This window comes from Nothoprocta perdicaria, unplaced genomic scaffold (genome assembly GCF_003342845.1).
Source record: "Nothoprocta perdicaria isolate Ctin4 unplaced genomic scaffold, notPer1 scaffold_6, whole genome shotgun sequence".
Lineage (NCBI taxonomy): Eukaryota > Metazoa > Chordata > Aves > Tinamiformes > Tinamidae > Nothoprocta > Nothoprocta perdicaria.
In genome coordinates, this window is record NW_020455865.1 from 412,631 (window position 1) to 440,416 (window position 27,786).

The window sequence follows — 27,786 nt, forward strand, 5'->3', positions numbered from 1 at the left end:
AGAGCTACGTGCAAAATAAAGGCTTCAAAAACAGAACCATGCAGACCAACCACCATTTCCCCTTGCCAAAAACTCTATTGCCCAATACAGGAAAGCAACTTGGCTGCTTCTTCAGGAATCCACTGGCTTTGATGTTCTTCCAGACCATTAGCATCACTTTCCATTCTCCGTGCTGCCTCCAGACCTCCGGATCACAAACCCATGTCGGAATGAGCTCCCTGTACCTGGCCTGGCTACTCACCCCAAGAGCTGGGCGAGACACTCATCTCCTGCACCCAAAGCCCACGCCAGGCCCCACCAGGGACATGGCCGATGGGACCCACCTTATGCAGGTCAGTCCCTGCTGCTCAGGGGGTGCTCGGTGCCGGCTTCCGCACTGACCACTGCAGCGCAGCCCGGCTGCCCCGACCCACTGAACGGACCCCCGGCACAGAGCTCCCCGCACAGACCCCTAGCACAGACTCCCCTGCACAGAGCACTAGTACAGAGCCCCTGCACAGACCCCTAGCACAGACTCCCCTGCACAGAGCACTAGTACAGAGCCCCCCGCACAGACCCCTAGTTCAGACTCCCCAGCACACCCCTAGCACAGACCTCCTGCACAGACCCCCCTCCGGCCACACGCCTGGGTCCCTGCAGTCCCGTGCTCTGCAGGGCGGCCAGGCGCCCCCGCACCCGCTGCAGGAGCCTCTGCACAGGAACACAGCACGGCCACTGGCTCGTGGGCACCCTGCTGACCACCGGCTAATGAGCAGCTTCTTTTGCGACAGTGACASCCAGGCATCACCCGAGCGCATGGCACCCGGCTCCCACAGCACAGCCAGGGAACAGCTCTGTGCCTGATTCCAGACACCACGAAGGTAGGCACCCGAGGTGGGAATGCTACAGGCGCTATGGAAATCTCTATGGGAATATTCAGAAAACCATCCAGCAAACTTCCATGGAGCACAGACAACGTGCCTCTGGCTCCCGCCTCACTGCTGCGGGTGAACGGCACTCGAGGTTCAGACATATGGGTGACATATCAATATGCCAAGCTAACATCAACTTTATTCCTCTTAAAGTACTCACACAACTGTTTTAGTCGCTCCGGGCCAACAGCTGGCAAGTACCGTTTGAAAATACTGTAAACAACCATATATCAAATGTTACGCTCTGCTTTTTTCTGTTGCCTTTTCCACACCATTTTCATATTTACGTGCTCTAGAAAATGAAAACTCATTCATATCTGGAGGTAACTGCGATCATGTAGTTACAGGCAGGTTCCTGCCAAGACAAGAGTCCTCGGAGACAGGACGACAGCGCTCCAGCCAGAGCTGGGGCTGAGAGGGGCCGCTCATAGGCGCACAGGGACTGGTGGCCGCAGTGCCGCACACAGGTACCGGCTGGCTGCATGGAGTGTTTGGCCGCCACGCGGGAAAGCACACGGGAACACTGCACAGCGAGCAAGGCAACTACCCTGGCACGCGCGGCRACGCGCCCGTCAGCGGTGGCTCTGCCCGCTGCAGGAGCACTGCRGTTAGCGTTAGCAGGACACAGCCTGGATCCGCTCAGTTTCCTGGGAATGCCTGGTGACAGCGTAACACAGCCCTTGGCAAAGCTGGCACTGGCTCCCCGTGCACCGCCCCACGCTGTGCCCTGGGAGGCAGGTCAGACTCCTTCCCAGCCACAGCTCCTCTCCCGGGCTCCAGCGATCCCGCGAGCGAAGGCGAGCTCAGAGTGCGGCGGTGCCGGTGGTGCGCGGGGCGCTGTGTCCCCAGGGACAGCGCTGCCGCCACCACGCTCCGGGGAGCCCTTCCAGGAGGCTCCTCTAATTCCAAGGTCCATGCTTCAGTGGCACTTACGCAGCAGAAAACTTACTGGAAGCAMGATCCCCGAGGGGCATCCGCCCGCCGCTCTGGAACACACTGTTTATTAACTGCAGAGAGAGCTACAGTGGTATTAAAGCACACCCAATTAGCAAAGCCTGCAGGAGTATTCGCACTCCTCAATCTCTTGGTGCCTGAAAGGGTTAAAGCTTATTATTAGCATATAATTTACAGGTCCTTTCTCCCAGGAAAGAAATAATGCACAGTAAATGCCACATTCATTTTAATAATACATGTTACAGTCTGTGCCCAACATCTGCACAAAGGTAAAGCAGACAGATTTTTTTGACATGTCCCACTCTGCCATCCAAACGCAGGCTTTTTGTTTCTTAAGTGACGGAAGGTTTAATCAAGAAAGCAGGCAATTCATCAATCGAAACAAGGCTGCTCACGCCGCCCTGACAGCACACACATGGTTTTATACAGAAGAAACCTGGCCACCTGTCAGCAGCACCTTTTACATCAGGATATACAAATACTCCGAGTGATCAATCCTCCAGCTCTTCCCATTCGTTTCCTCATTCTCTTATTATATTTTTCTTTATGCTAGATGTTGCCCTCATTCTCTGCAGGGATAGATGGGAGACAAGGCAAGCTATGGCTGTTTATACACTATCATAAAAATTTATATACCCTTAAAGTGACTTATTTCCCTTCTATTTGAGTACCATTATTATAAATAATTTTTCACTTCACTCAGGAATTCTCCCTGTACGTGGTTATCTACGCCTGCCTGCGACGGCTCCCTCTCCCTCACCGTCCTCGCAGCTCCGATAAGCCAGAGCAATCGGCAGCCTCAGGGTGCTGGAGCCTGCAAGGACGGCGCGATGCAGGCACCGCAACATCTTAATTAGCGCAGGCCACGGTGCAGGGCTGCGCCATGGGTGCCGAGCGCTGCCGACGGTGCCAGGTCACGGGCGCTCTCCCCTGACAGCCGCCCRACTGCTCCTGCAGACCCGTGGGCTCCTGCCCAGAGCTCCCGGGGCGCCCGTGGGCCGAGCTCCGAGCACCGCAGCGTCAAGGGGTGGCGAGTGGGGCCCTGCTACAGCCACGGGCCCCAGCACGGCGGCACGGCGCGTGCAGACGCCTCCCTGCCTGACACAGGCAGCGCGGGGCCCTCTTCTCTTATGGGCCACCCGACACAGGCACATTAATTAATTAATTGTGCAAGCAGCAGTTTCCCAACACTTAATCGCCAAGACTAGAAAAGACAAAATGTGGGTTAAAAATCATAACAACTATTTTCAGGACCATTTTCTCCTCAACTGCCACTCTGCAATAATAATTACACCGCATGCAAAAAGATGTACACGAGATCCAGCAAGGCCATAGCAATTTCCTTCGAAATACATCCTCTGATATAGCGTAGGCTCCACAGCCAAAATTCCACCTCCCACAAACAGCTAACCACCAGCTGAAAGTCTCCTTTTCACCTGAGGTGCCTGTAGATAGGCGTGAAGAACYTGGACACGCGGCACTCTTGATTTACCCCCTTCACAGACCTCCCTTCCTCCACATCCCATCCCATTCTCACCACCAAGATGCAGATTTGGGTGACAGTGGAACTGTAAAATAAGAGGCTGTTGCTAATTGCTTTTGTTTCCCTGCGACAGGATGAGGAAACCTCCCATTTTGCTGAGAGCCAAGAGAGGGAGCCAGCAGCCTTGTCCAGAGACGCCCCGGTGCCTGCGCTGGGCGAAGGAGCTGGGCGCCCTCGCACGGGCCGCTCGCTGCGCTCCCCTGAGCTGCAACACAGCTGTGCTGGGCACCCGGCGCGCAGCACCATGTACTGCAGCACCGTGCGCCGCAGCACCGTGCGCCGCAGCACCATGTACTGCAGCACCGTGCGCCGCAGCCCTGCTGTGCAGTACCGTGTGCCACAGCCTAGGGGTGCAGCACCGTGCACTGCAGCCCCAGCCCTGCTGTGCAGCACCGTGTGCCGCAGCCTAGGGGTGCAGCACCGTGCGCCGCAGCACCGTGCGCCGCAGCACCGTGCGCCGCAGCACCGTGCGCCGCAGTCCTGCTGCCCGTCAGCAAGTGCTGCCCTCGCGCACGGACGGCCCCGCACCCGTGACGGCCTCCCCAGCACCCAGCCTGGCCCCCATGACGCGCTCAGCGTCCAGCCCAGCCTCATTGACATTCGCTCAGCTCCTGGCTACAGCGTTTTGGTCACCCATAGCCCCCACTGCTGCGTTYTAGTGACCCGCAGTGCCTGAGCGCAGCGTTTTGGACACGTGCAGCACGAGGGGTGCAGCCAAAGCCCTGCACACACCTGCACATGTCAGGGAAGCGCAGCCGAGCCGCGTTGGTGCCCTGCTCAGCAGCTTCCCCCACGGATACCAGCTTGGCCTCCTGTCCCGCCGGCACGAGTGACTCCGGCAGAGCCTGCGCTCTCACCCCCTGCCTGGTGCCGCCATCCCTCCCGGCAGATCTGACCCCGCAGCGCGGCAGCAGCTGCCCTGCTCCGAGGCTGCAGGACACAGGCGCGGGCAGCGCAGACCGAGTGCAAGGGACATGGACAGAGCAGGAACTCGGGAGGGTTTGCGGCGAGGCTCAGCACAAACTGCCTCAGCAGAGCAAACGCGGGGGGAACGGCCGCAGCACCTCATCACGGCTGCTGCACGGCGCCCGCGGCCAGCAGCGACACGTGGACAYCTCTGCAGTGCACTGGACGTTTCCTATGACAGGATCCTTTCTTCAAAAAGGCTTCACAGCTGCAATAGCCATTACAGCCCATGTAGGCACAACAACTCGCATAACAACGCGTCTGGAGGAGGATTTGCAGTGGGGGAAAAAGTAGAAGAGTTATAGACTGACTGAAATGTGCTCATGCAAATGTGGAAGAGTAGTGCTGTGGCCAGTTTTACAGGTCTGTTTTGTGCTTGCCTGTAATCACCTGGTTACATATTCAAATCTTTACAAAACAGGTCACCCTCCCAGGCGTGCCGTGCTGCAGGCAGGCGCCATGCACGGGAATTGCTAGAGCAGGGTCTGGGAGCAGCGCTGCTCTYGCCTCCGCTCCCCAGAGCTGCTGCCTCTCGGCCTGGCCACGTTTGATGTTTTAGCAAGGGCAAAGCTGCCGCTCTCCCATCCACCGTGYGGGACTGTCTCCTCTGAACAAGCTTCCCCTTACATTTCTAAATCTATTAGGGCAGCAGAGTAACAAGAAAAACGAGCACTGACAAGAATTATGCCATTGTTATATTCCATCTATTTAGGAACCTGAAGCTGCAGTTTCAGTCAGAGATTACCTTTTAAATAACCCTTTGATTATGGTACATGAATTAGTGCCATGTTCCCATGCTAGAAGTGTCACTCACTATTAATAGAAAGAACCTGTGAATGGCACATTTTTGCCACCTTCTCCTCCCTGATTATGCACAAGCAGCACTGCCTCCTGCAAAGCTGCTGAACCCACCACTGTGTTCTCCGGGTTTCCAAAGTGTCCTGAACACCCACTTCAGCCACGTGAAGTGGCTGCACTTTTGTGAGATTTTGACACAGTCCAAAGCCAACATTTTTCTTTTCTTGCAAAAATGGCATAACAAAGAGAAAGTCATAGCTAAAAGTGTTTCTACTGGGCTATCAYAGTATTTGTTCAGGAGTGGCATTAGTCAAAAACAAAATCTCAGGGAAAGTAAGTTGAACTGCAGCAGGACTTTGAGCCACGGCTGAAGCTGGGGACTACGAGATACACCACAGAGAACGGGCAGGGACAGGGCCTGGCGGTGCCACACGGCCCTCCCCTTTGCAGAACGCCAGTCCTGCTGTGCAGTGGAAAGAGCTTCCAGGCTCCCGACTCCGGGCACTGGCAAGAGCATGGGGCTCTGCTGAACACCCCTGTCCCCTGCCAGACACCACCCAAGAACCAGACTGTGCTCGTCTAGCTCATTCCTCCTTCCTCAAGCAATGAGAGCTTAAGGAAAACCTCTCCAGAAAAGCAGAGCTGTCAGGGACAGACCAGCAGGGTGCTAGACCAAAACAGACTGACTGTGTGGCCCTGGAGCACACACATCTGCATCACTTAATGATCCTGACCCCTCTATTTAAACGCACAACTTCACTACAGACCAGAACTGGTTAAAAGTTAAGAAAAAAAAAGCCAGCAAAAATATATAATATATTGACTTTTTTTTTTTCCACATTGACATCTGGAAACGATAACTAGCTCTAGCACTTGGGTACTAGCCTGGAACGGTGAGCAGAGAAAACAACCACAGCCAGCGAGGAAGCGTGTGAGCGCAAGGGCGTGYGCCTTAAAAATAGAGCAGACCCCCCTGCGCCCCAAACCTGCCTTAAGACTGGAGAAATAAACCTAAACACCACCTGTGTTCAGAACACAGCAAGGGGAAAGAGTAAAGATATCATCCACTTCGAACGTGTACCCTGAGTGCAGCATCAAAAAGCCACGCGTATGAACCCCATCCTTGTTAGGCAGTCCAAAACTGAGCGAGACATGTGCAAAAATGAGGTGCCTGTGACTTACCTGTGAAGATCACGGAAAAGATAAAGAGCAAAATTTGTGTGTTACATTTCATGAGATCTCCTAGCTAGACAGGCACGGGCAGCAGTAACACCTGSTGAGGGCTGCTCTTGTCGAGCGGTCACTGACATTGACCGTCACGAGCACGAGAGCTGCATCCGCTCCCACGCAYTCCGATGGCACCGGCAAGGACCAGRCACCATCCAGCGTCGGGCACCATCCAGGATCGGGCACCACGGCTCCCGGGCTTTTTTACATGTCCTGGTTAGGCAGGGGGGCCGGGAATCGCGTGTGCGCGGCAGCTTACCCGAAATGGCGTACAGATTGGAGTGCTGGTGCTCCAGGTCCAGACGGCTGCTGTGGCTTTTCCCTCGGAAGCTGGCGGGAAGYGTTAGAGAGATGTGCCTGAAGAAGAGAGACGGGGACACGCAGATGACATTATTACAGAGCAGGAGACACCGCCACTATCAGTGTGTTCTCACCTGACAATTCCAGTGAGGTCAAGCAGCAAACATCAATTTTAACACTGCTTGTAAAAGTCAGTGGGCCTCAAACAGCAGGGAGGAGATGGACGTGGTGATCCTGTGGCTGGAGCTGAGACCCCTGCCCCCCTGCCCAGGCAGCGCGGGCAGCAGGGGAGCGTTAAACAGCAGCAAGGGCTCGTCTTCGCTCAGGCAGGCACAGAGTAGAGCAGCTCCCGCACGGACCGACCGCCAGGAAAGCCCCTGGAGCGGCCCACGAGCAGGACCCTCCCTGCAGGAGTGCGAGGCCCAGCAGGAGCACTGGGAGCACAGCCGGATGCCCCAGCAGGAGCACCGGGAGCAGCTCCCGATGCCCCGCAACCCCGCGCAGCTCCTCCACGGCAGGCAGCGCGCCCACAGCCGCCTTTCGCCCGCACCACCAACTCTCAAACACCTAAGAAATAAAAGCGCTGGGGCCCTCTGCATGACCAGGCAGCGCCCCGACAGAATGCCCCTTGTTAGGGGCCATTACTCATAGACACAGATTTTTAGGCTTTGATAAGAAATTCAGGCTTTGCCCTTTTAGTTCCTATGTACATTTGCCTAATGCCGATCCCAGATCYGTGTGAATTTTTATAAAACGTTATCATTAATCTTCCGGACCCCACTGCCCTATGGAGCGAAGAGGCTCCCCCATGGCRGCGAAGGCTCGGCCTAGCGTGAAGCAGAGGCCGCCAAGGTGACGGCTGCGGCAGCTCCCTCGTGCCGCCCTTTCCTGGAGGAACAAGGCCCTCTGCTTCCCGCCACAACCGCCCAGGCCAAGCCCCGTGTCCTCTCCGGGACAGCATCTCCCACATTTTCTTAGCGACCACATCCTATTTATCAAGCAAAGCAGCTGGAAATCATCCGCCTTTAAGAACCAGACACATTCTGTGAAGACCTATATATTTTTAGGTCTTTATGAAAYTGATGGTGATAAGCAAAAGTAGCATAGGAAGACAAAAACGTCAATTTGAAATTGTGCTTTCCTGGCCTATTCTAACAAAACAGAAAAAAAAAAAGATGGTGTCAGAATATTTTCAAATTTGGCTAACAGTCTTCTGCTTAAAATACAATCCATATGAGCCTCCCTTTGCCAACACAGGCAGGTTTGTCATGAACATGCTTTAAAGCCAAGGACCAGTGCCTGTAGGCATTACACACTTTTCATTTGTTTTTTAATAAAAGTATCCAAAAATACATTCTGAGGCATCAGAGCAGCTAACAGCTAACAGAGGAAGGCTTTTGAATTTCTGCTGCTTGTACTGCAGGCTGGCTTTTCATCCCTACACAAAACAGCAGGAGATGTGTTGGAAGTAAACAAAGCAGATCTCTTTAAAAGGCCTGTTTTTGAGCAGTGTGTTTTAAAAGGTTATACCAACTTCTGCTTCAAGAGAGGCTGAATCTTTTCCATATGGACAATTCTTTCCAGCAACCGCCACCAAACAGAGACCACCTTGCACTGTTGGAGCGGGTCACGCACTTCTCATAACGGCAGGATGGGGACAGACAGTTCCACAAGTCGTTCCTAATGCGCTTTGTGTAAGCAGAATTAAGGCTCTGTCAGATCTGCAAACACATACCACAGCCTCCAAATAAAACTCTGCATTTCTAGTTTGCAAAGACTTTCTGAGCTAAGTCCCCAGTCACTACCAGGCAGGCCTGGCAGTTCACACAAGCACCAGGTTTCCCGAGCGCCATATGCTAAAGTGGTGTATACATTCCATGCGTGTAATTAAAAYGAATTGCTCACAGCCTAATGGGATCTGACCATACACACATAAATATGGCAGCAGAAGATCACATATCCAGACCTCGCTTGCTAACTCGGCACAATAACCTACTTGCTCTCCGTTTCAAATGCCTCAACACTAAATATATAGCTAAATATCCCCTTAAAGCTAGGGAGAAGGATGAACACCGCACGTGGGGTTCTTCCCCATCTGCTTTTGGGGCTCAGTCAGTGCTGAACTGCTCTTTGGGGGTGAGGTGCCAGAGCGGCCGGTCCAGCTGCTACCCAGACGGGGCTCCCAAGGGTGCGGGGTCTGCGGTGGTTGTTCAACAGAAACCTCTCCCCTCCGAGCCCCGCTCCCTGCAGCGGCACAAATTGGGGTTTCACCACCTCCACCGAGCCCCACGATGCAGAGCAAGGCCTCCGCAAGGAGAGYGCTCAGCTGCAAGACCACTAGGCAGAGGGCAATGATCCCCACAATGGGATCAATTCCCCCTTTTCCAAGCATGACATCGTAGGGAAAAATGGGAAGCAGTAATTTATTTTAAATGAATGCAAACTTTGGCCAGGATCAATATAACTTATACCTACTAAGTTGATTGCATAATGCATTTTCCTTATGGGTTGTGAAAGTCAGATCATTTTGCATCACAGAAGACAGAAAAAAGAAAGAAAGAAAAAAAAAAAAAGAGAGAGAGGCTGCCATTGAAAAGCAAGAAAATCCCAATTACAAAGTCCCCAAGTTCCTAAACACATATCGTGAAAGTATGTGCAGCTCTGCGGCATATGGCAAATCAATTACTAGTTCAAATTTTAAAACAAAAACATGGTAGATGTGTTGCAGAAATAATCAAGAACAACGGTTTGGTTTAGATTACAGCGGCCACTAGAGTTTTGAATACAATTAATCATCATTCCAGGCAATGGGAAGCCATATTGACACTTATTCCTAATTTGAATATTTAATTAGGGTGAAGTTCTTCATCAAATTATCACAGAACTGGGAGGAAAGCCTGAAAGATTTAAGCAATTACTACTTTAACCCTTGGTCAACTGCTCACCTGCGAGCCCGGGAGCCTTTTCCCAGCTCCGCAGAGCAAGACCAGGCTCAGGAAAGCACGCAACAGGGAAGAGGGATGCCTAAGAGTTGGGAAATGCTGTGGGAGCCGCGTGGATGTGGGCGCCCTGCGGTTCTGCCTGGGGATACAGGCGAGAGGGGCTGCTGTGTGACCAAGCTCGGCCCCGCGGCCGCAGCACCGGCACCAGCACCGGGGCCCGCTGCTCCTCGGGCTCCCGCGCACAGGGGCCGCTCAGGCCAGCGTCRCGTGGGGCTCGGCCCCCGTCCCAGGAGGGAGCGTGGCCCCCGCGGCCCCCCCCGCACGCTGAGCTAATCCAGAGAATTCGCTTTTAATGAGGAGCGATACAGCGCTGAACTCTCCAGAGCCATAATTAGAGCAAACTAATTGAAGTTGTGTTTTGACACACTTTCCAAATTCACGGGTACTGCATGACATATTCACAACACTACTGCTGCACAGCCATGGCGACAGCAAAATCATTAGGCTAATAACGCTTATTTGCATTCTTATCATGCCAGCAGCACGCCGTTAAACACGTCTTCAACCAGCGCTCACTTACTATGAAAGTTTCCACCGAAAGATATTAACAGTAATTATGAGGACTTTAGTGGAAYGTCTAATGTTAAGGAATGCAACTCACGTTAACTATCCCAATGCCGATTACTTCCCTTTTGAACTGTCACCAAAAGCAGTTTTTCCTCACCCGTTGGGCTGCTGGACGAGGTGGGTTCGGTGCCCTGCGGCCGCAGCCCCGCGCTCGCCAGCGCCGAGCGGAGAACACATTGGCTGAGCACGGGCTCCGACACGAGCCCCGGGAAATGCTCTTCCCCGACATCCTGCAGCGTGCACACAGCCTGGGATAAAGCAACCACCGCAGCGCAATCCAGCACGGATTTAATTGCGCTCTTATTTTTAGCTATGCCTTTATTCATCAAATTTATGAATCAGACCTATGCATGACAGCAGCAGAAGTAGCAGATGATAGGAGAGATCCGTCACAGTCTGGTAAAGGAGGTTTGAGGTCTGCATACAGTATGGCCACTTTTTGAATGCTTGTTTGAGGAAAAACTCTCATAAAGCAGGTCCAGGAATGCCCGACGGTTCCAAATCGGTTATTAATAACCGTCTGCATGAAGGTGATGGACCGCTTTTGAAGTTGGGGAGCAAGTACTTATRAAAAGGAACAACGGATCACAAGGGGAATTCACAAAGGGAGATATCAAAGGATACTTCATAATTCACATAAAATATCAACAATGCAAATCAAAAGGACAATGGTACGTTTTTCGTTTTCAACTGGATTGAGAAAATCAGAGAAATCAGTCCAAATATAAAAAACCTGCCCCACTTATCAATTTACTAAAAACCATACTGCATATTGCAGAACTGGAATTTAATTGTATTTGATGCATCACAGTCACGATTGCAATTTATTTAAATGAACTTGAGAACATTGCTACAAAAGCTGTACAGTCCCAYAGGAATAAAATAAAAAGAATCATATCTTGCATAATCAATGAATTATGCAAAGATCATGCCTCATGAAAAACTACAGAGAGCAATTAAATAAATACCAAGTTGCAGAAAGCCAAAAACACACCTAGAGRGGCAAATGTCTGGCTGTACCTTTCAAGAAACATAGTCCAGCATGAAAGCTTTGCCTACGGACAGAGGAAAAAACACATTTCTGAGAAACGAGCCGCCAGCGCTTCCCTGAGAAAAATCAGGGGACTGTTCAACAAYTGCTCATTTTTCCAGAATATATTTTCCAAACTGTAGTTTACAGAAAATGCCATAGCAGATACCTACAGCTTTAGCAGTGTCCAAAATCACATCCACAATATTTATTCACAGTCCTTAACTTTTACAGTGCCAAAACACCTACCTCATACCCTAAAGAACTGCAGTGAAAAACAGAACTGTTAGGCAAGAATCACCTCGGGTAACGGACTTCATTCCAGACAATCTATTCTCATCATGTAAACCAAATATTTAAATACTTTCTACAACCTTACTGACCCTTTGCCTAAAACAAGCAACATATGGGCTTTCCAAGCAATTCATCTCATTCCAAGCTACTAAAATATCCAGTTTCCCAAAAATCAATGCGAGCTGGTGGTGCCGGATTCAGGTTTATAAAGACCCAAATGCATGAGACAATGAAAGAGGGAGCGCGTGATTCTTGCTGCTCCGGGGTTTACCCCCGCCTTTCCCAGCTGCGGGGCGCAGAGTGGGCTGCATGCAGCACACGGGTGCAYGGTGCTGCACAAAGTGGCTCCGGCTCCACGTGCGACCATCACCCAGGGCCATCGCRCTGGGCACAACGCCGCGAGCAGGGAGCATTGGCTCCCGAAGTACAGCAGCCTGATGYGGAGCCTTGGTGCAGAGAGAATCCCCTGCAGCTTCCCCAGTATGAGCATTAATTCAGATCAGAGGATGTAAGTAACCAGGACAGAACAGCTGCCAAACACTGGGGAAAAAACCCAACAAGTTTAATTTACACTGCTTGGAAGCCTGAGCTGCAGCCCATTGAAGTGCTCCAGGCCAAGTCCTCGCTGCACAAGTACAAAGTGCTCGCGGAGGGGCTGCGTGCGCCCCTGCCCGCATCCTTCACCAGCGACCCTGCACAGCCACCACTCCCAGTTACTGGAGAGAGGGGAAAAAACGCCAAAGAGCAGAAATGCTCCAGAAAGACGAATTGCACAAGGGCAGGGTTCCCTGGTAAGGGCCCCCGGTTAGGATTTTCAATTCGGWCATGTTGATTAGAGTCCCGAGGCCCGGGCTCTCCCCGGAGTGAGCGGCTGCGCATGCAGGCGCTGGGAGCCAGGGGACCCGGCCAACACATATTCCACAWAAAGACTCATTTGGGAAGAGCGCGTTGTCAGCACTTCGTCCCTAATAAATAATGACAGTCCAAACACGTCACTAAAAGAAATAAACTCGGGAAGTGTTKTGGAAAACGGTGAAAGTGATTGATTTAAAGAAGGAAATATCTGAACACAACCACATGCACTTCAGGGTGAAAGCACAGATTACAAATCAACAGTGGCAGAGATCATATTAAATAGCAGACAACACAGAAGTTTTAGGGAAAAAACGCTTGGTTTCCCCGCAGGACATATTTAACAACTGAGCATACAGCTTCCGTGAATGAGTACCTGCAGTTTGTATTTAATGACCCTACGCTATGCCCTAAAGCAAACACGCCTCCAGGAATATTGCTATACCAGGAGCAGGGCTCTATAAAGAAAAACGATCCTAAGGATATTGAAGTCTCTTCACTCTGAGCACTMCCTAAAATTTTCAGTGCCTCCAGAAAATCAGCTAAATCAATCAAACTTCTAACTACGGCTAATGTCTTCCCTTCTCAGCTGCTGCAAGGGATGCTTGTGTCTGGAAATCACTCTTATTGTTTAAATATTTTTTCCCAATCACARTTTTCTACCACTAAAACATACTGGACTGTGACCAATTTTTGCACGTCTTCATCCAGCTGAGCTGGATGCGAGCCACACGGTCACTGCAGCTTCCTAACAAATTCCTTATGGGAAACAGACTTGGGATAAACGTATGCCAGTCCCCACCACCCGCTCAGGCAGGTCATCATGTCAGACATGCACGTTACATGCATTTCATCCCCAAACTGCCTTTTACTCTACGGGCTGGAATGGGCCCATGGAAAACACTTCTGCCAAGCTTCAATTTATTGCTTCAATCTCTGCTTTTTTTTTTTTTTTTTTAATATATCCACAGCTACTGCGAGGTGAACCCAGTCAGTGTGCCATCCTTGACCTCTTTTAGAGCAAATGATTGAAGAACTAGGGATACTTTGCTCTAGTTTCTGCTAAGACTGATATGCGTATTCCAGTCAAAGAACATGTTTTATCGGGTGTCCATCAGAAAGCAGATGTACATTAGAGCTTTTTTTGGTAAAACATGTTAGGAAATGCAACTTCAAGGAAGCAGCTCTACCAAGCTCTGGACGGAGTGGGTTGGGCAGAGCTGCTGAGGAGCAGGCCACACATCCATCCAAAGCACAACCGCTGGGACGGGGACCTGGGCGCTCACTCCCTACCCGCCGCAGCCCGACGGGGTGCCTGGCCAGGGGCCACCGGCCGCCTCTGGCCCCGCGTGGGACCATTTTATGCAGTCCCGGCTTTGCTCCTCGCCAGAACATGAGCAGTGAAAGTCTTGGCGCCTTTGGCTCTACAGACTTCAACTCTACCTACTCCATTGAAGAACCATAAAGAAGAATTTAAGATGTTGTTACTTTTAAACAATATCATTACTACCTTAAACAGAGCAGGGGAGGCGGCAGGCCCCTTGCACCAGGCACAGCTGCTTTATTAACTGYCTCCTGCTGCACATCATCAGCCGCGGGCTCCGCCGCCCGGGCTCGCACGGCTCAGCTCGAACCCTCCAATAAAAGGAACCCATTCAAACTCAGACTCCTCTGCCCAGAAAGGAAATCCTGACATTCCTTAGTGCTGAGCTCCATCGGGAGCACGGGAACAGCAGCAATCACTTCCCTTTCCTAAGGGGAGGGACTTAACTATTTAAACAGTAATTGGGAGCATGGGAGGAAAATTTATGCACCCTGCTCTTACTTCAGGGCTTCAAGCCAGACAAGCGCTCCCTTCTTATCCAAACCCGAACGACCCCTCTGTGGCGCTTCCCAAGGGCCGTGCCAGCCTCACTGGATGCGCCGAGGCCCTGGCTCTGCTGTGCTGCACCTGGGCCCTCCTGGCCCGCCGGGATCCGCAGAGATCTCGGCCCTCTGGAGCGGCCAACCCAGTGCAATTAGGCGAGCACACCCTGCTCCTCAGCAAGCCGCTAACCTTTCACATGACAGCCCTGCACGCGGCTCCATGGTCAGCGCGGATCTACGCACTCAAAACCTGACATCAACAAGTGAAAGTTGTGACTGAATCCTGGTCTCCCCAAGAGGGAGATTAACCGCCAGTGACACATGATCTGCAATCAGAGCGCTCCGCTTCCCAAAGTATCTGTCACAGATTGATAACATCCACGCGAAAAGTTAAGTGCAATTATGTCTGTCACTGTAAAGCACAGGTCGAGCGCTGACTGACGTCCTGCTTGCTGCTGACAGACTGCGAGGGGCTGCCGAGCGYGGGAGGGCAGCGGTGCTCGTGGGCTCCCGCCGGGCTCGGAGGCCGCAGCCCCGCRCGGGGGCAGCGCAGGGGTCCCAAGGGCCGCCAAACCGCCTGCTCTCAGCGCTGCTTTTGTGGGCCCGCGAGCTCCTTGCTTCCCAAGCTTGGCTCTGCACGCAGGGAGGGGCAACGCGCTCCGCCTCGCGCGGGGCTGCAGCACGAGGTCCAGGGACCGAGGGAAGCGCCGCCTCGCGCGGGGCTGCAGCACGAGGTCCAGGGACCGAGGGAAGCGCCGCCTCGCGCGGGGCTGCAGCACGAGGTCCAGGGACCGAGGGAAGCGCCGCGCAGCCCCCCCCCCCCCCCCCCCCSYGCCCCGAGCCCACCGCAGCGTTCACCACGGGCTGAGGCTGCAGGCGCCTTTGTCCAGGCTGCCGTTAGCGCCAAGGAGCCGTTGCAGAATTTGGCATGAAAAGGCACCAAAGCGGTGCRGCGCCCYGTGGGGCGGCCTGGCCATGTGCTCCGTGCAGCGGGACACGCTCGCTGGCACCCGGGGCTGCCCGGATGCCCACGGCACTGGACACCCACAGCAGGAAGCACCCAGGAGAAGAGCAGCTGAATGACAACAAGCGCAACCCCRTGGGCACGCTGGAGCTGTCCTGCCTGCGCCAGCCGCAGCAGCAGCCAACTGCTGTCTCCCACTATGAAAGTTCTTCTTTAAGGAAGGTTAGAGCAGTAGCTCACCAGCATGTATCACCGGCTCAGTTTATATCCAGCATTACCAATTACTATGAAGCACCCAAGCGACCTTGATTGAAACCCACTTTGCAGCRCCAGCCAACAACAGCAGAGCAGCGTGCCCAGGCAGGCGCCCCTCGGCAGCACCGTCCGCCCAGGGCCCCTTGGCACAAAACACATGCACGCAATGCACCAGCAGCTGCCTGCAGCTGTGGTCACATCTCTGCGGAGATGCGAAAATAAGAGGTTACTTGTGACTGCAATCTTCCGCGAGCACTATGCTTGAATAACTTGCCACACTGCTGATAAGGTATTAAAAAAAAGGCTTTCCAAGTAGCATGTGTTTCCCGTAATAATATTTGCAGGATGTGTTTTTATATACATTTCTATTTCTTAAAGAATATATTGGATAATAAATAATCAGAGTAAAGAACAGACATGAAAGATGTTTTGAATGATCAGGCTGCTGGTGTAAAAGTTACCTGTAAATCACGCACAGGGCATGAGAGTGGAGCTGGCTACAGACAGGTGGTTTTTACTAGGAAGCATTAATGTAACATTCAATTATTCCACTGCATACTGGCTGTTTTAACTCAGCCAAATTAGAATACATTTTATATTGACTATTTTGACATTTGCTTTATTTGGCAAGTAAAACAAAACTGATCCAATTTCCTTGCAGCCATTGTAAACCATAAACTGTACAACAAGAGGTTATAAAATATATAAGCCTTGTAAACACTTCTTTTCAGACTGTCGCTGATGCTCTGAGCTCTAATTTTGGCCCTGTTCCCAACAGCTCTGAAGCTGCTCTGCAGCCTTCCCTGTTCGGCCATAAAGTGACCCTTCCACGCCTCGTGATTAAAAGACTGCCACTGACATTCTCCTGCCATGATAATTTTTCTCTTTAGTGTAGAAATTTGCCTAGGCAGGAGCTTCTTGCAGACAAGAACTGACAGTCTGTGCCCTAAAACTCAAGACATCTCTCTCCGACCCTGCATGGCCTTTGCCAGCGCTGCTCTATGTGCAGGGGAACCGCAGCGAGCGGGAGCCTCCAGAGGCCCACAGGCCTCTCCGCTCGTGCTGCAGACAGGCGGGAGGGCAGCGCAGTACGGCAGGTTTGCAGGGGCCAGGGGAGGGTCTAACAGAGGTAACACTCTAACAGACACCCATGGATAACAGTTATGGAAACAATGGAGAGGTGACACCAGCATCTGCCCAAAGGTTCTGCTCCTGCATGCCCTGCACAACGGGCAACCTGCACTTTGTGGACACCTCCAAGGCTGCAGCTTAGCAGACATGTCCAAGAAAAGCAAAAGCAGGACCAGTACTTCAGAGATGACTAATTCGGGAAAATAAGAAATAAAATGCTCTCCTCATTGGAAATTATTTGGAAATAACTAGAAAACTTACCTAGGCAAGTTGGGAGCTGGCGTTGAAGATGGTACTTGGGAAGAAGGGGTTGTGGCTTGAGAAGATTCATGGTTTCGTGGGACTCTGCCCATCCGGTACCAGATGCCCATGTTGTTCAGTTCCCTTTGTAATCAACACAGAAGACATGAATGTTGCAAGCAGATGTTGCATGTGTGCACAAATATCAAGCACAGGCATGTTTCCCAAACATCTTGATTAGTAAGAACCAGTCTAATTGAAAAGATGTTTACTCACTTCCTAGATCAAACTTACTAAGACTTACATAGACCTTTTAAATTCTCCTACAAATTCCTGCTTAGAGTGAGAGAAAACAGGGCGCTTAGCCTTGGTAGACGCCGTTCAACAGAACGCACAAGAGCAGCTTCTAGAGTGAGGGGTACTTACCCTATGAACGTGTACTGAGGAGGGGCTTGCTTCGATCTACCCAGAATTCGGATATCACAGATTGCTGCCTCTGTGGAATCTCGAGGGATGAATTTAATGCACAGCCTCTTCTTCCTGAAGGCTACCTCCTCTGCAAAAACAACCCAGGACAGAGGTTGGGGTTTATGCAAGAGCAGTGCTCCATGTGCAGGGGAGATAAGGAAGCCGCGGGACGCACATGGGGAGCACACAGCACGGGATTCTCCTTCTGTGGACTCTCGTGCTCGCTTCCTCTCTCCAAGGCAACGCTTGCCTTGCCTGCCTGGCCTGGCCAGCGATATCTAAGTATTTCTGCTGCAAAGGCTGCCTCTCGGCACAGCCAGGGAAGCTGCTGCCACAACCGGCCTGTTTGCTCTGCCAAGTGCTCCCAGGCAGCCAAACCCACAACAGTGCAGGGTACAGGCGTGGAAACCACCCTCGCTCCATCTCACACCGCGCAACCCACGAGAGCCTGAAAGGGGAGCAGGAGAAGGCTCCTGACTGCAAATGCAGGCATTTGCAAGAYATTGCAGAGGTTTATTAATAAACTGGAAGTGAGAAGTGCAGACACTGAATGGAAGCTGAAAGCTACCAACAAGTACCAAAGCACACCTGGAAAATAAAAACCTTCAGCTTAATATGAATAAATATCCTTCAGTTTAAAAATATTCCCTCCCTTCACCAGATGGCACACAGCCCTTTCTCGGTGGGCTCCTCCTGTTTGGTAATCTGTGTCTCTGTGATAGCAATCCATCTCGGCGGCGACAAGGCGCTGTCAGGGCAGCAGCGCCCAAGGGGCCGGGAGCGCGAGGCGCAGGCAGCCCGCGGGCGCAGCGCCCTCCTCGGGGCTGCCAACGCCCGTACCCTGAACCCTCATCCCCGCTTTGGAAAGCAACGGCTTTCCAACAAGGTGCCCAAAACAGACTGGAGAATGCCAGGGTTTAGATTTTTGTACCTGATTTTTTTTCCATCATCTGCTAATGACTGCTGTACTTAATGTATTTATTATAAGCCAAATGTCACTTAAGAGAGGAAGAGCACAGCTATAAACAAGTACAACCACAGATTTAACTGAACAGAATTACTGCCTCTTATTATTTGACTTCCACAATAGCACAGAATTGACTGTTTGCTTTTGTCTTCTCTTTCACACTTGGCTAGAGCCTGTAGTCTGCAGCAAACTTGGTTTAGGAGTTAGATCCATTAATTACACATGCTTAACCAGAGCTAATTTTAAACAAACATATTATGAACAGTCAATTGAAATGTGTTTAGTCATGCTAATGGAGGCAGGGAAATGCACCACTTCATTAACACAGGCAGTGCCTCTGCTTTAAAGATTGCAGAGGTTGCYATCCAATGCATTTTAAATTAATGACAAAGTCCCCTCTCTACAACAAGAGCAGCAACACGCGACAACCATCCCGCACCTGCGAGGATGAGCCCAATGGGCTGGGCCTTCCTCTGCCCCGCRCGTGTTGTGCAAGTACCCCGGGAAGGGGGATGCCACGGGGGAAGYCAGTAATGGGTTACAGAGCCGTTCACTTCTAGGTCACGGGTTCAAACCAGGACCAGGCTGGTAGTGAGGGAAAAACTCCTCATGTGCTGCAGAGCTGGAAGAATTATTCCCTGTAAAGGCGGCTCAGTTAAGTCCTTTCTGTTCGTAACAGTCTGGCTTTCATTACGGACAAGCACCGGCACCAGCCGCCCCGTGCTCCAGCCTGCACGAGCCCTGCCTCCCGGCACCGCAACCGAGAGGCGCCGACTTACGTGTGTCAACAGTCTCCTGGATGGGGATGAAGCCCACAGGCAACGTGTCCTTGATGTCAATGAGCTTCATATCAACCAAGACATTGCCTAAATGGCTCTGAAGAGAGAAGAAAACAGTCAACCAGGACAGCACAACGAAATTCAAACCCACCTGTTCTTGTCCATTAAACCTCAAGATGTTTTGCCATTGCTTCTGAACACCAACYAATAAAAAGGCAAGTGGGTACCATGCCAATGCTGTCCTCTCTGCAGGGGCCACATGTGATCGAGTAAGAGAGGCTGGACAACTCCTGCATGTACAGATTCTTATATCTCATCCACACCGYAACACCTGGAATCTCTGGACAACCACAAATTCCTTCTTGAAATCATGGCCATTCAAAGCATCACCCACAACCCAACCTCTTAGCTCTCACACACAACAGATCAGCAGCGTGACGTTTCTGTGACAGCAGCAGYAGGAAGCACTACGGGAAGACGGTTCATTCAGACACAGCCAAAGTGCACACATGCATTAGCTAATTAGTACTGAATCCACATGGTTCTAGCTCCAAAAGCAGGCAAGCTCCAAAAGAGCCCGCCATTTGGAATGATAAACTTCATTTGGAATCCACACGAAAACTGAACCGATGCCGTGTCCTATTAATCAAGGCTTGAAGAGCTAAAAACACAATTTAGAATGACAGCCTCAGCTATTGTTCAGAACCAGATTTTCTTTCCAGTTCTCATTAAAGCCAACATTGCTGCCAATAATCTGGATTCACATGTGGAAGAAAAAAAACAACAACAGAAAAACCACTTTAGTTACTACATAGCTTTTATAAACAGAAATGCAATACAGAACAATTACAGTTTCATCCCAAGCCATCAAACCGTGTCAGTGTGCTTTACTGTTACTTGTTGCTAAGTACCTCCCAGAGTTTGAATCTGTCAGGCAAAGCACTCCAGGCAAACCTCTGCTCTCCAATTATTATAGCGAGCTATTTTAAAACGCATTTGAATCTGCAGCCTTCGGAAGGGGGGCAGATCAGYTGTGAGCATTTGCAGTTGATTTTTCGAGGTTCTTCCCATGGGTGGCCCATGAGAAGGCCCCCAGGCTCCGGCCGTGTCCCTGCAGTGCCCGAGCTGCGCGGTCCCACGGGCACTGATGCCGGCACTTATGCTGCCTCTGCCAGCCTGTGTTTGCCACYACCCTCTAATTATTTCTGACAACCCTGCATTAAGGTAGCCACAGATAAACTTAATACCCAAATAATCACAAATCCTTCTGTTTAATATCTTCCCTACCTAGTCTGGGGCTGTTATTACCACTGCTGCAGGTACTCGGCGACCAAAAGCACAATTCTTCCAGGAAGCAACATTCCCCTCAGCTCTGCGGGTTTATTTTAAACCAGAGCGAGGCGAGAAAGCRGAGGGAATAAAGGTCAAGTGCTGAAAATTGTCAGGTCGCTCGGTTTTCCTGTCAAGATCCACTGCCAGCAGTTGCTCTTCTGTTTCTGTCACTGCTGAGAACACAGGTACAAAATGGTATTCCATATCCTTAATGACAGCCACTGTGAATATCCAAAGCACCCAGAGCAGCAGAATTACCCACTAGATGGAGTGCATTCATTGCAGAATTAAATAGTTCCTTCAGAAAAGAGGAAAATTTCACACTACCCTCAACTGGAAAATTAAGTGAACGCAGTAGAAGGCATCAGGTTCTCACGGCACGCAGTCCCTGCAGRTGTGGGCAGACAACAGCGACCCATTAGACATGACCTTAACCTGATTTCTGTGCAAAGCAGCTAGTACTGAGTGACATGTGCATAACACAGCCAAACTTTCAAGAATCAGCAGAAAAACAATGAAGAACGAAGAGCTAACCCTATAGAAAAATACATATTATGCCTCTGATTCACATTCCTTTTGTCAACATCAGCTGCCGCATTTGCCTCTGTATGTAATTAAGAGCTAGAAATTAATCAGATTTGCCAGCATGCAGTGCCCATTGCTCGAACAGGAATGCAAGGGGAGGGGGGCTGGCTGAATGCAAACAGTTACTTCTCTACCGCTTTTATTGCAGATTTTTCCAGTGATTTCTTTCCATGAAGAAAACAGCCACTGCAGTTTGCCTCCTGACTCACCCAAACTCAGGGAAATGCCTGCCTGAATTATAATTAGCTCCATAAAACGAATCATCTGATGCACAGGACCGTATCAGGCTCAGATGCAAATCATGCAGGCACGCAGCAAACCAACTTACATTTTCTTTTGAAAAYGACCTCGTGAAGCACAGGTATCGTGTGACCTTGGATTTAAATAAGCCATCTTTCCAGAGGTCAGCATCCAAGCCATCTGCTGTTTGTGCAACCTGGAAAGAGGAGACAGAGGGAGGGAGGAGACATGTGAGCCAAGATAAAGTTAATATATGTGCAGTGCTTCTTCCTCAGACCTAGTCTAATTAACAGGAGCCCGAACTCTCCCAGCATCTCATTAGTTTCTTTTCACAAGGTGCAGTGCAAAGAACTTCCAAGAAGTAGTACAAAGAAGAACTTCTAAAAATACTGTCTCTAGGGAGCTCATTGATTAAAGATGCCCTGACAAAAGCTATTCTAATGAGGCAACAGCAGTTTTGGTTGCAGCATCCAAACAACAGTTTGGGAAGTCAGCACATTAAGGCAGCGGCTGCTGCGGCGCATGCAAGGGCGCCCTGTGCCGCGCTGCAAGGAGGGCTCCGCGCTGCCAAGGCGCAGCAGGGCCCTCTGCAAAGGGAGCCCCGGGCAGCACAGCAAGGGCTGCTGCCCCGGGCCAGCTGCTGAAAGGGGCTATGCCCTCCGCTTGCCCGCRCCAGCGCCAATGCGGGCAGAGCCTCCAGCGGGGCCGCGGGAGTTAACGGCGCCGCGCTGCTAAGGAATGCCGGCAACAGTATCTCACGCTAAGGAGATAAAACACCTCGCATGCAAATGGGGCCAGGAAAGCAAATTCCAAGGAAAATAATCTGTTGGTGGCCAAAAGCTCAGTAACACAGCACAAGCTGCGAGTGCTTGCAGAGCACTCGGAGAACCATGTGATAAACGACTACAGCAAATGGCCTGGAGGAGTTACAAAGGGACACGTGTAACGTCAGGAACAAATCTGCTCCAACAAGCTCGGGAAACTGCCTGAGCTCAGCATTACTTTCAGAGAAAGCGGCAGAGGAATTCTGGTCTCTGGGCCAGACGCTGCTTCCAAGAGCCAGAAGGCCAGTCCCGGTGCCCACTACGCGAGCRGCGGCATCGGGAGCACACGCGGACACCTGCCCAGCACCTGCCTGTCCTGCCTCCCGCTCAGGAAAACCTTATCAGGGCAAGCAGCTAATTACACAGCCCAGCCCATGCAGGCAATCAGCACTCAGAAAAATGCAGTAAATTCAAAAATCTCTCTTGCAATACCCTTTTTTCAGTCCCATCCATTTCCCTCCCTTTCGTCCTGCACAGGCTCTGCTACCACCCAGGGCTGCAGATCTGTGAGCAAAGCTGCAGCAAGACGCATAGAAAGGTGAGCAGATGGAGGCTATGGGCCAAATCTTCATATAAAGCTCTGTGATTAGTATTTTATGTTTCATGGGTTGGGCCACCAGCCTATTGGGGCGGGGAGGGGGAAATCAGGCTATTTGTTATACAGCAACTTACCCATGCAATCCGAGGAACAAGCAGATGTTCAACACCGAGCTCCGTCTAGCCGTTCAGATGTGTTTATGCCTCTCATCTCTACTCTATCCAGCTGCTTTTGCTTGCTGCCCAGCCTCCTGCCAATACCTAATTCAGGGGTTTGCATTCTATCCATCAAAATTGTCCCTGCAATTTCAGCTGGATGCAAAACTCTGCTTTCCATTCTGAAGCTTCTCATCATCACTGTGCAGTGCTGATATGTGGGATTAAACAGCTGATGTGGGATCCACTTATTCAGAGATATAATTTGTGCAATACTTAGGAATCCTTCAGGATGAATATTACCAGGATTATTAAATTTGCATGCCACATTGGCCAGCTGTTTCTGAAAACCCCTCCTCCAGGTAATRCTGCTCCTCTGGAGCAGCACAGATGAAGTAGCACGACTGCACCACAAACCCCGCTGAGGGAAAGAGAGGTGGGCTGCTGYACATACAGAAATCAGGCCTTAGAACGCATTCCTGAAGGCAAGTCCTCTCTGGAAATGACGCTATTCCCAGCAAAGTAAAGGTTCATTAATACGGAACAAAAACTTCAGCAAAAGCAGCTGAAATAGCTCTACTTACTACATCGTAACCTGTCGGCGCTCGGTTCCGGGATGCAACGACGCCAACACCRGTGATCGGATCCATGGGCAAGTCTGGCAGAGCATCGGAAAGGTCTCGCACTTCAGGCATCATGGACTGATCCTGAAAGAGAGGGAGCAGGATTAAGGGGCCGGCTCTGCAACACAGCCCCGCAGCCCACACGCACAAGCAGAGCCGCAATGCTGCCAAGTCCAACACCGGATCAGGCCAGACACACCTTCTRCTTCTTCATTTGCTTTTGATAAGCTGCATTTGTGCAACGCCCGATAGGTAGGGAATTTGGGCCAATAGCCTCTTCGGAGATTAATTTTACTAAATATTTAGTATGGGCCAGTCTCCATCTAGCAACAGCAGGAAAACCCAGGCTTATCCCTCCAGTCCCAATGAGGTGCCAGGCTGGTTGGAGGAGCTCTGCTATTCTGAGTACCAAGAAATCTGCTCCCATCCGCTTCATTGCAGGGTTCTGCACCCCAAAAGGGCGTTGAACAAGCCCGGGGCTCGCTGGAGGATCGGCCCCRTCACACCCTCCTCCGCAAGGGCGTTCTCATGCAGCAGCACGGGTGTATCTGGCGCCGTGCACAACACTACACTTGCTGCCGGAGCCTGCGCGCACCAGAACCAGCCAGACGAAGCCATGCAGGACGCCCCGATGCAAAGCGGAGGCGCCTTCGAACAGGCTGCACATCTCCCAGGGGGACAGGGAAGACGTCACTGAACGCTTCAGGGCAGGGAAATGTGCACCGRGGGTACAGGAGGATAAGACCAGCTCAGTCGGGAGTGATGCTGCGGCGGGAAGCAGGAGGGCAGAGCTGGCGGCAGGGAAAGCCAGGACACGGCCCCACGTGCAGCACTCCCGAGGCGGCTCCCAGGGCAGTCAGGGACCCCCGGCGCTTCCAGGCCGCTACTTACTGGCTAGCAAGGGCAGCAGCAAGCGCTTGCGCCCGGGACCCGCTCTACACTTCAGCGCCCGGTCGAGCAAACACCGTGCTGCAGGCAACAGGAGAGAGCACATCTGGGCCCAGGTCGGCGACACCACCACGTGCAGTACCGCAGCAGCAGTTGGTCCTGACGCAAGAGGCTGCCAAGGCCACGTCCTGCCCTGCCCCTCGCCTGGACCAGGGCCCACAAGGGGCAGAGCATCCGCGGCGGCCCCGTCCCCACACATTTCCCCCTCCAAAGCATCACCACAGGRCACCTCACCTGCCTCGCAGCAGGGAGCCCATCCTCGGCACCACCAGGAACGCGGGACCCTGGCAGTACCGCGGCCCCTGCGCAGGGCACCTGCTCGCATGTGCGGCTGGGTGCAGACAGACCTGACGCTGCCGCGCTCCCACGCAGCCGCCCACGGGCACCCAAAATACCCTGCGCGGAATGCGGAGAGGAGGGCTGCAACACGCAGGACTGAGCAAACAGAATGCCAGTTTAATAAAGAACATGCAATCTGTTCTTTGTACAAGCGCACGCTCTCTGAAACTCTTCCAAGTTGTTTGCAATAACCCGATGACGGCTGTTACGCGCCGGGAGGAGCTGGAGATAACGCATGCCGATATTGGCTGCTGCAAGGCCGTTCTGGACGGTACCGGAGGCAACTAACGCTACAGCCAGAAGAAAACCCCAGGGCAGACGCCAGCGTTGGTGCCGCTGTACTGTGGGAAAGCAGCTCTGCTCTCCAAGCCCTGGCAGCACCAGCAAACCCGCCCTCGACCAGGCAGCCCCTGCCCTGGCACAGCTCTGTGCCTGCTCCACAGCCTGCAGCACCCCTCATGGGGGCCGATCAGCACCCACATTAACCACCTCGGCCCTTCTGTCCCCTTTTCGAGGCCCTGGAACGGCCAGGAGAGATGGGAAGGGAATGTGCTCTGCCCCTTCTCCCTCACCAGAGCACCCACAGGAGCAACACGGCTTCATCAGCAAGCGCTCTGCTGCCGCTGGCCTCCCGAGGTGGCTCTGGAGCAAACGAGGATCCAGGGGCTGGGATCCGGGGAGCAGCCACAGGCGACGTGAGGACCTGTYGCCCCGGGACACGACACGAGTCTGCCTGGGCCGCAGGGAGAAAGGCACCTTTGTGCTCGGGGTGCCACGCAGCGAGCGGCACTGAGCTATTTGCGGGGCCCTGACGCAGGGCGCACAGAGGGGGAGGAAACTCCATCAATCCTCACTTTGTCAGGCTCACACAAAGCCTTTTTRCGGCGGGAGCAGGGGAGGTGAAGCAGGAGCGGAGCAGGGCTGCCCGCCTCGACATGGCAGGAGATGCGAGCTGCAGACGTGATGGGCTCGGTGCCGGCAGGGCCGCTCCGACCCACACCCGGAGCCAGGCGGCTCCAGCCGCACAGCTGGGGCTTCACCGGAGGGGTGACACCCACGAAGGGCTTCACTCCTCCGCCGACGGCATTGAGGATGCTTCCGGAGCGGGCAGAGCAGGCTGCACGCGCGGGCGACGCTTGTGTGAGCGCCGCGCCGGTGCAGAGCGGCCGCCGCGCAGACAAGCTGCGCTYCTCCTGCCTCACGGGCAACTGCACAGGCTCGCTTTCGTTTTGGTCACGTCTTTGAACTTAAAATTAAAAAACGAAAACAAAACAAACAGTGAAATAACAGATGGAAGTCAGGAACAGGATTCACTAAGCACCCTTGTTAGAGAGTCCCGCTGTTTTAATGCGGTTCTCTCTGAGCAAAGCCAGGCCAACAGGAGCTCACACCGGCACCGGGACACACGTCCTCGAGCCGGAGGCTCGGCCCGGTTGCACCTGCTGAAGGCTCCTCCGGGACCGGCCACAAACGGTGTTTGGGAGGAGCAGCTGCTGGGGAACGAGCTGCTGAAGGAGCCGCCCCGCGGGAAGAGGGGCCGGGCTGAGCCCCAGGGCAGGAAGAGGCGACACGGGGCCACCTTGATACAGCGGCAGGAGGAACAGAGGTGCCCCAAGCAAAGCGGGTTGCTGCCTGGTGCTGCTGCCCACAGCCACGCACACCACGGGCGTCCCGTCCGCTCCGTGGGGGACAGAGGGCCCTGAAGGGCTCTGCTGGCACGGCTGGCAGCCAGGGGCCCAGGTCAGAGCGGCCGCCTGGATCCGCACACCGCGGCTCCAGAAGGATCCGCAGCAGGAGGTCGTGGCCTGTAGAACACAGCCTTTATCCCACAGGGAGCAGGTTTCGACCCCTTGCCACACAAGGCGTCCTGCTGCCCAGGCCAGACCGCCCTCCCTATGCGGCATTTCCTTGCACCGCGGGCCGCTCCRACACCATTTCCAACCGTGTGGAAACATGAGCGGGGACAGCAGCAACGCGGCGCCTCCGTGCTCCAGCTGCCCCAGCCACCGGCACGACTTCGTGCAGTCTCCTATTTCAAACCAGAACAGATGTCCCCACGCAGATGACCTTGCCCACGGAGCGGGATGTAAACGGCACCAGCTCAGTTGYTTCTCTTGGCAGCTGCAGCAATGAGCCCTTGGGCTGCAGGGCCCCTTAGGCCTGGCCTGCGCTCCAACAGCGACAAGGAGGGCTGCAAAACGGAGATGTTCTGAGACACCCTCGCACCTCCCGAACCTCAAGCAGAGCTTTGGCCACRCTACGCTGGAAAAATCCAACGGCTAGGCTATTTCAGCTGAGTTTTCTAGGCTAATTTTTCCTAATTTTCTAGGCTATTTCAGCTAAAAATAACAGAGATGGCACTAAATTGCATTGCTAACGTGCCACATGGCACAGCAGGCTACACCTAGGTGTATTTTTGCATGTTGCAGTGCAGGTGAAATGARATCTAAGATGCAGGAAGGCAGGTTTGAGGGCGAGCGGACGAGGGCCCGCACGAGCCCACCTGCCTSCCAGCAGTGACGCTCACATCCCAATCGCTCCGCAGCTCCTCCGCCTAAGGAAAGCCTGAAACACTGAAGCTCTGCAGGTCTTAACGAGCCCTTCCAAGCATCAGCGTGAAAACCCTTAGGCCTTCACAACACAAAGGTTATGCAGGCGGACCCTCAGCGTGGCTCTGGTTAGCACTGCAGAAACAACACACGTTACCACCCCGCGCTGCACAGAAAGCCCCAACGCAGGTGGGAGGACGGGCAGCAGGGGGAAAAGCAGCAAACGACAGCAAAACACACCCGTTTTGTTACCCTGTCCTGCAACGACCGGCGTAGCCCCGGGAGCTCCTCGGAGGTCAAGGTCACCAGGACCGCCCCGCGCCCAGCGAAGCCGCAGCTAGGCCTGACCCAGGAACGTCCCCTGCTCCCCGCCGCACGGAGCGCGGAGCTCGCGAGCAACGACGCGGCCGCCCGCGCGCGAGACAAAGCGCCGGGAACAAAGCTGCGCTCCGCGCGACAAGGCCCGCCGGGCAGCGACACGCAGCAACGCGCTATATCGAGCAGCAACGCGCCCGGCGGCCCCGCGCTGCTCCGCGGGC

The 27,786-nt window shown here is 53.0% G+C and overlaps 1 protein-coding gene across 2 annotated transcripts in view; it reads right to left on the reverse strand.

The window, feature by feature from the left end:
• Positions 1–27,786, reverse strand: part of MVB12B (multivesicular body subunit 12B) — a 52,341-nt gene that overhangs the window by 15,629 nt on the left and 8,926 nt on the right. The window contains exons 1-7 of one of the 2 annotated variants that reach the window (XM_026049567.1): positions 24,303–24,374; positions 23,373–23,495; positions 21,360–21,467; positions 19,115–19,211; positions 17,327–17,456; positions 16,922–17,044; positions 6,659–6,756 (exon numbers count right to left, since the gene is read on the reverse strand). In XM_026049567.1, coding sequence (XP_025905352.1) covers positions 6,659–6,756; positions 16,922–17,044; positions 17,327–17,456; positions 19,115–19,211; positions 21,360–21,467; positions 23,373–23,486 — 670 coding nt within the window. In that variant the 5' untranslated portion in view covers positions 23,487–23,495; positions 24,303–24,374. Of the gene's footprint in view, positions 1–6,658; positions 6,757–16,921; positions 17,045–17,326; positions 17,457–19,114; positions 19,212–21,359; positions 21,468–23,372; positions 23,496–24,302; positions 24,375–27,786 lie in introns of those variants that run through there. The other variant, XM_026049566.1, reaches the window with a different exon arrangement.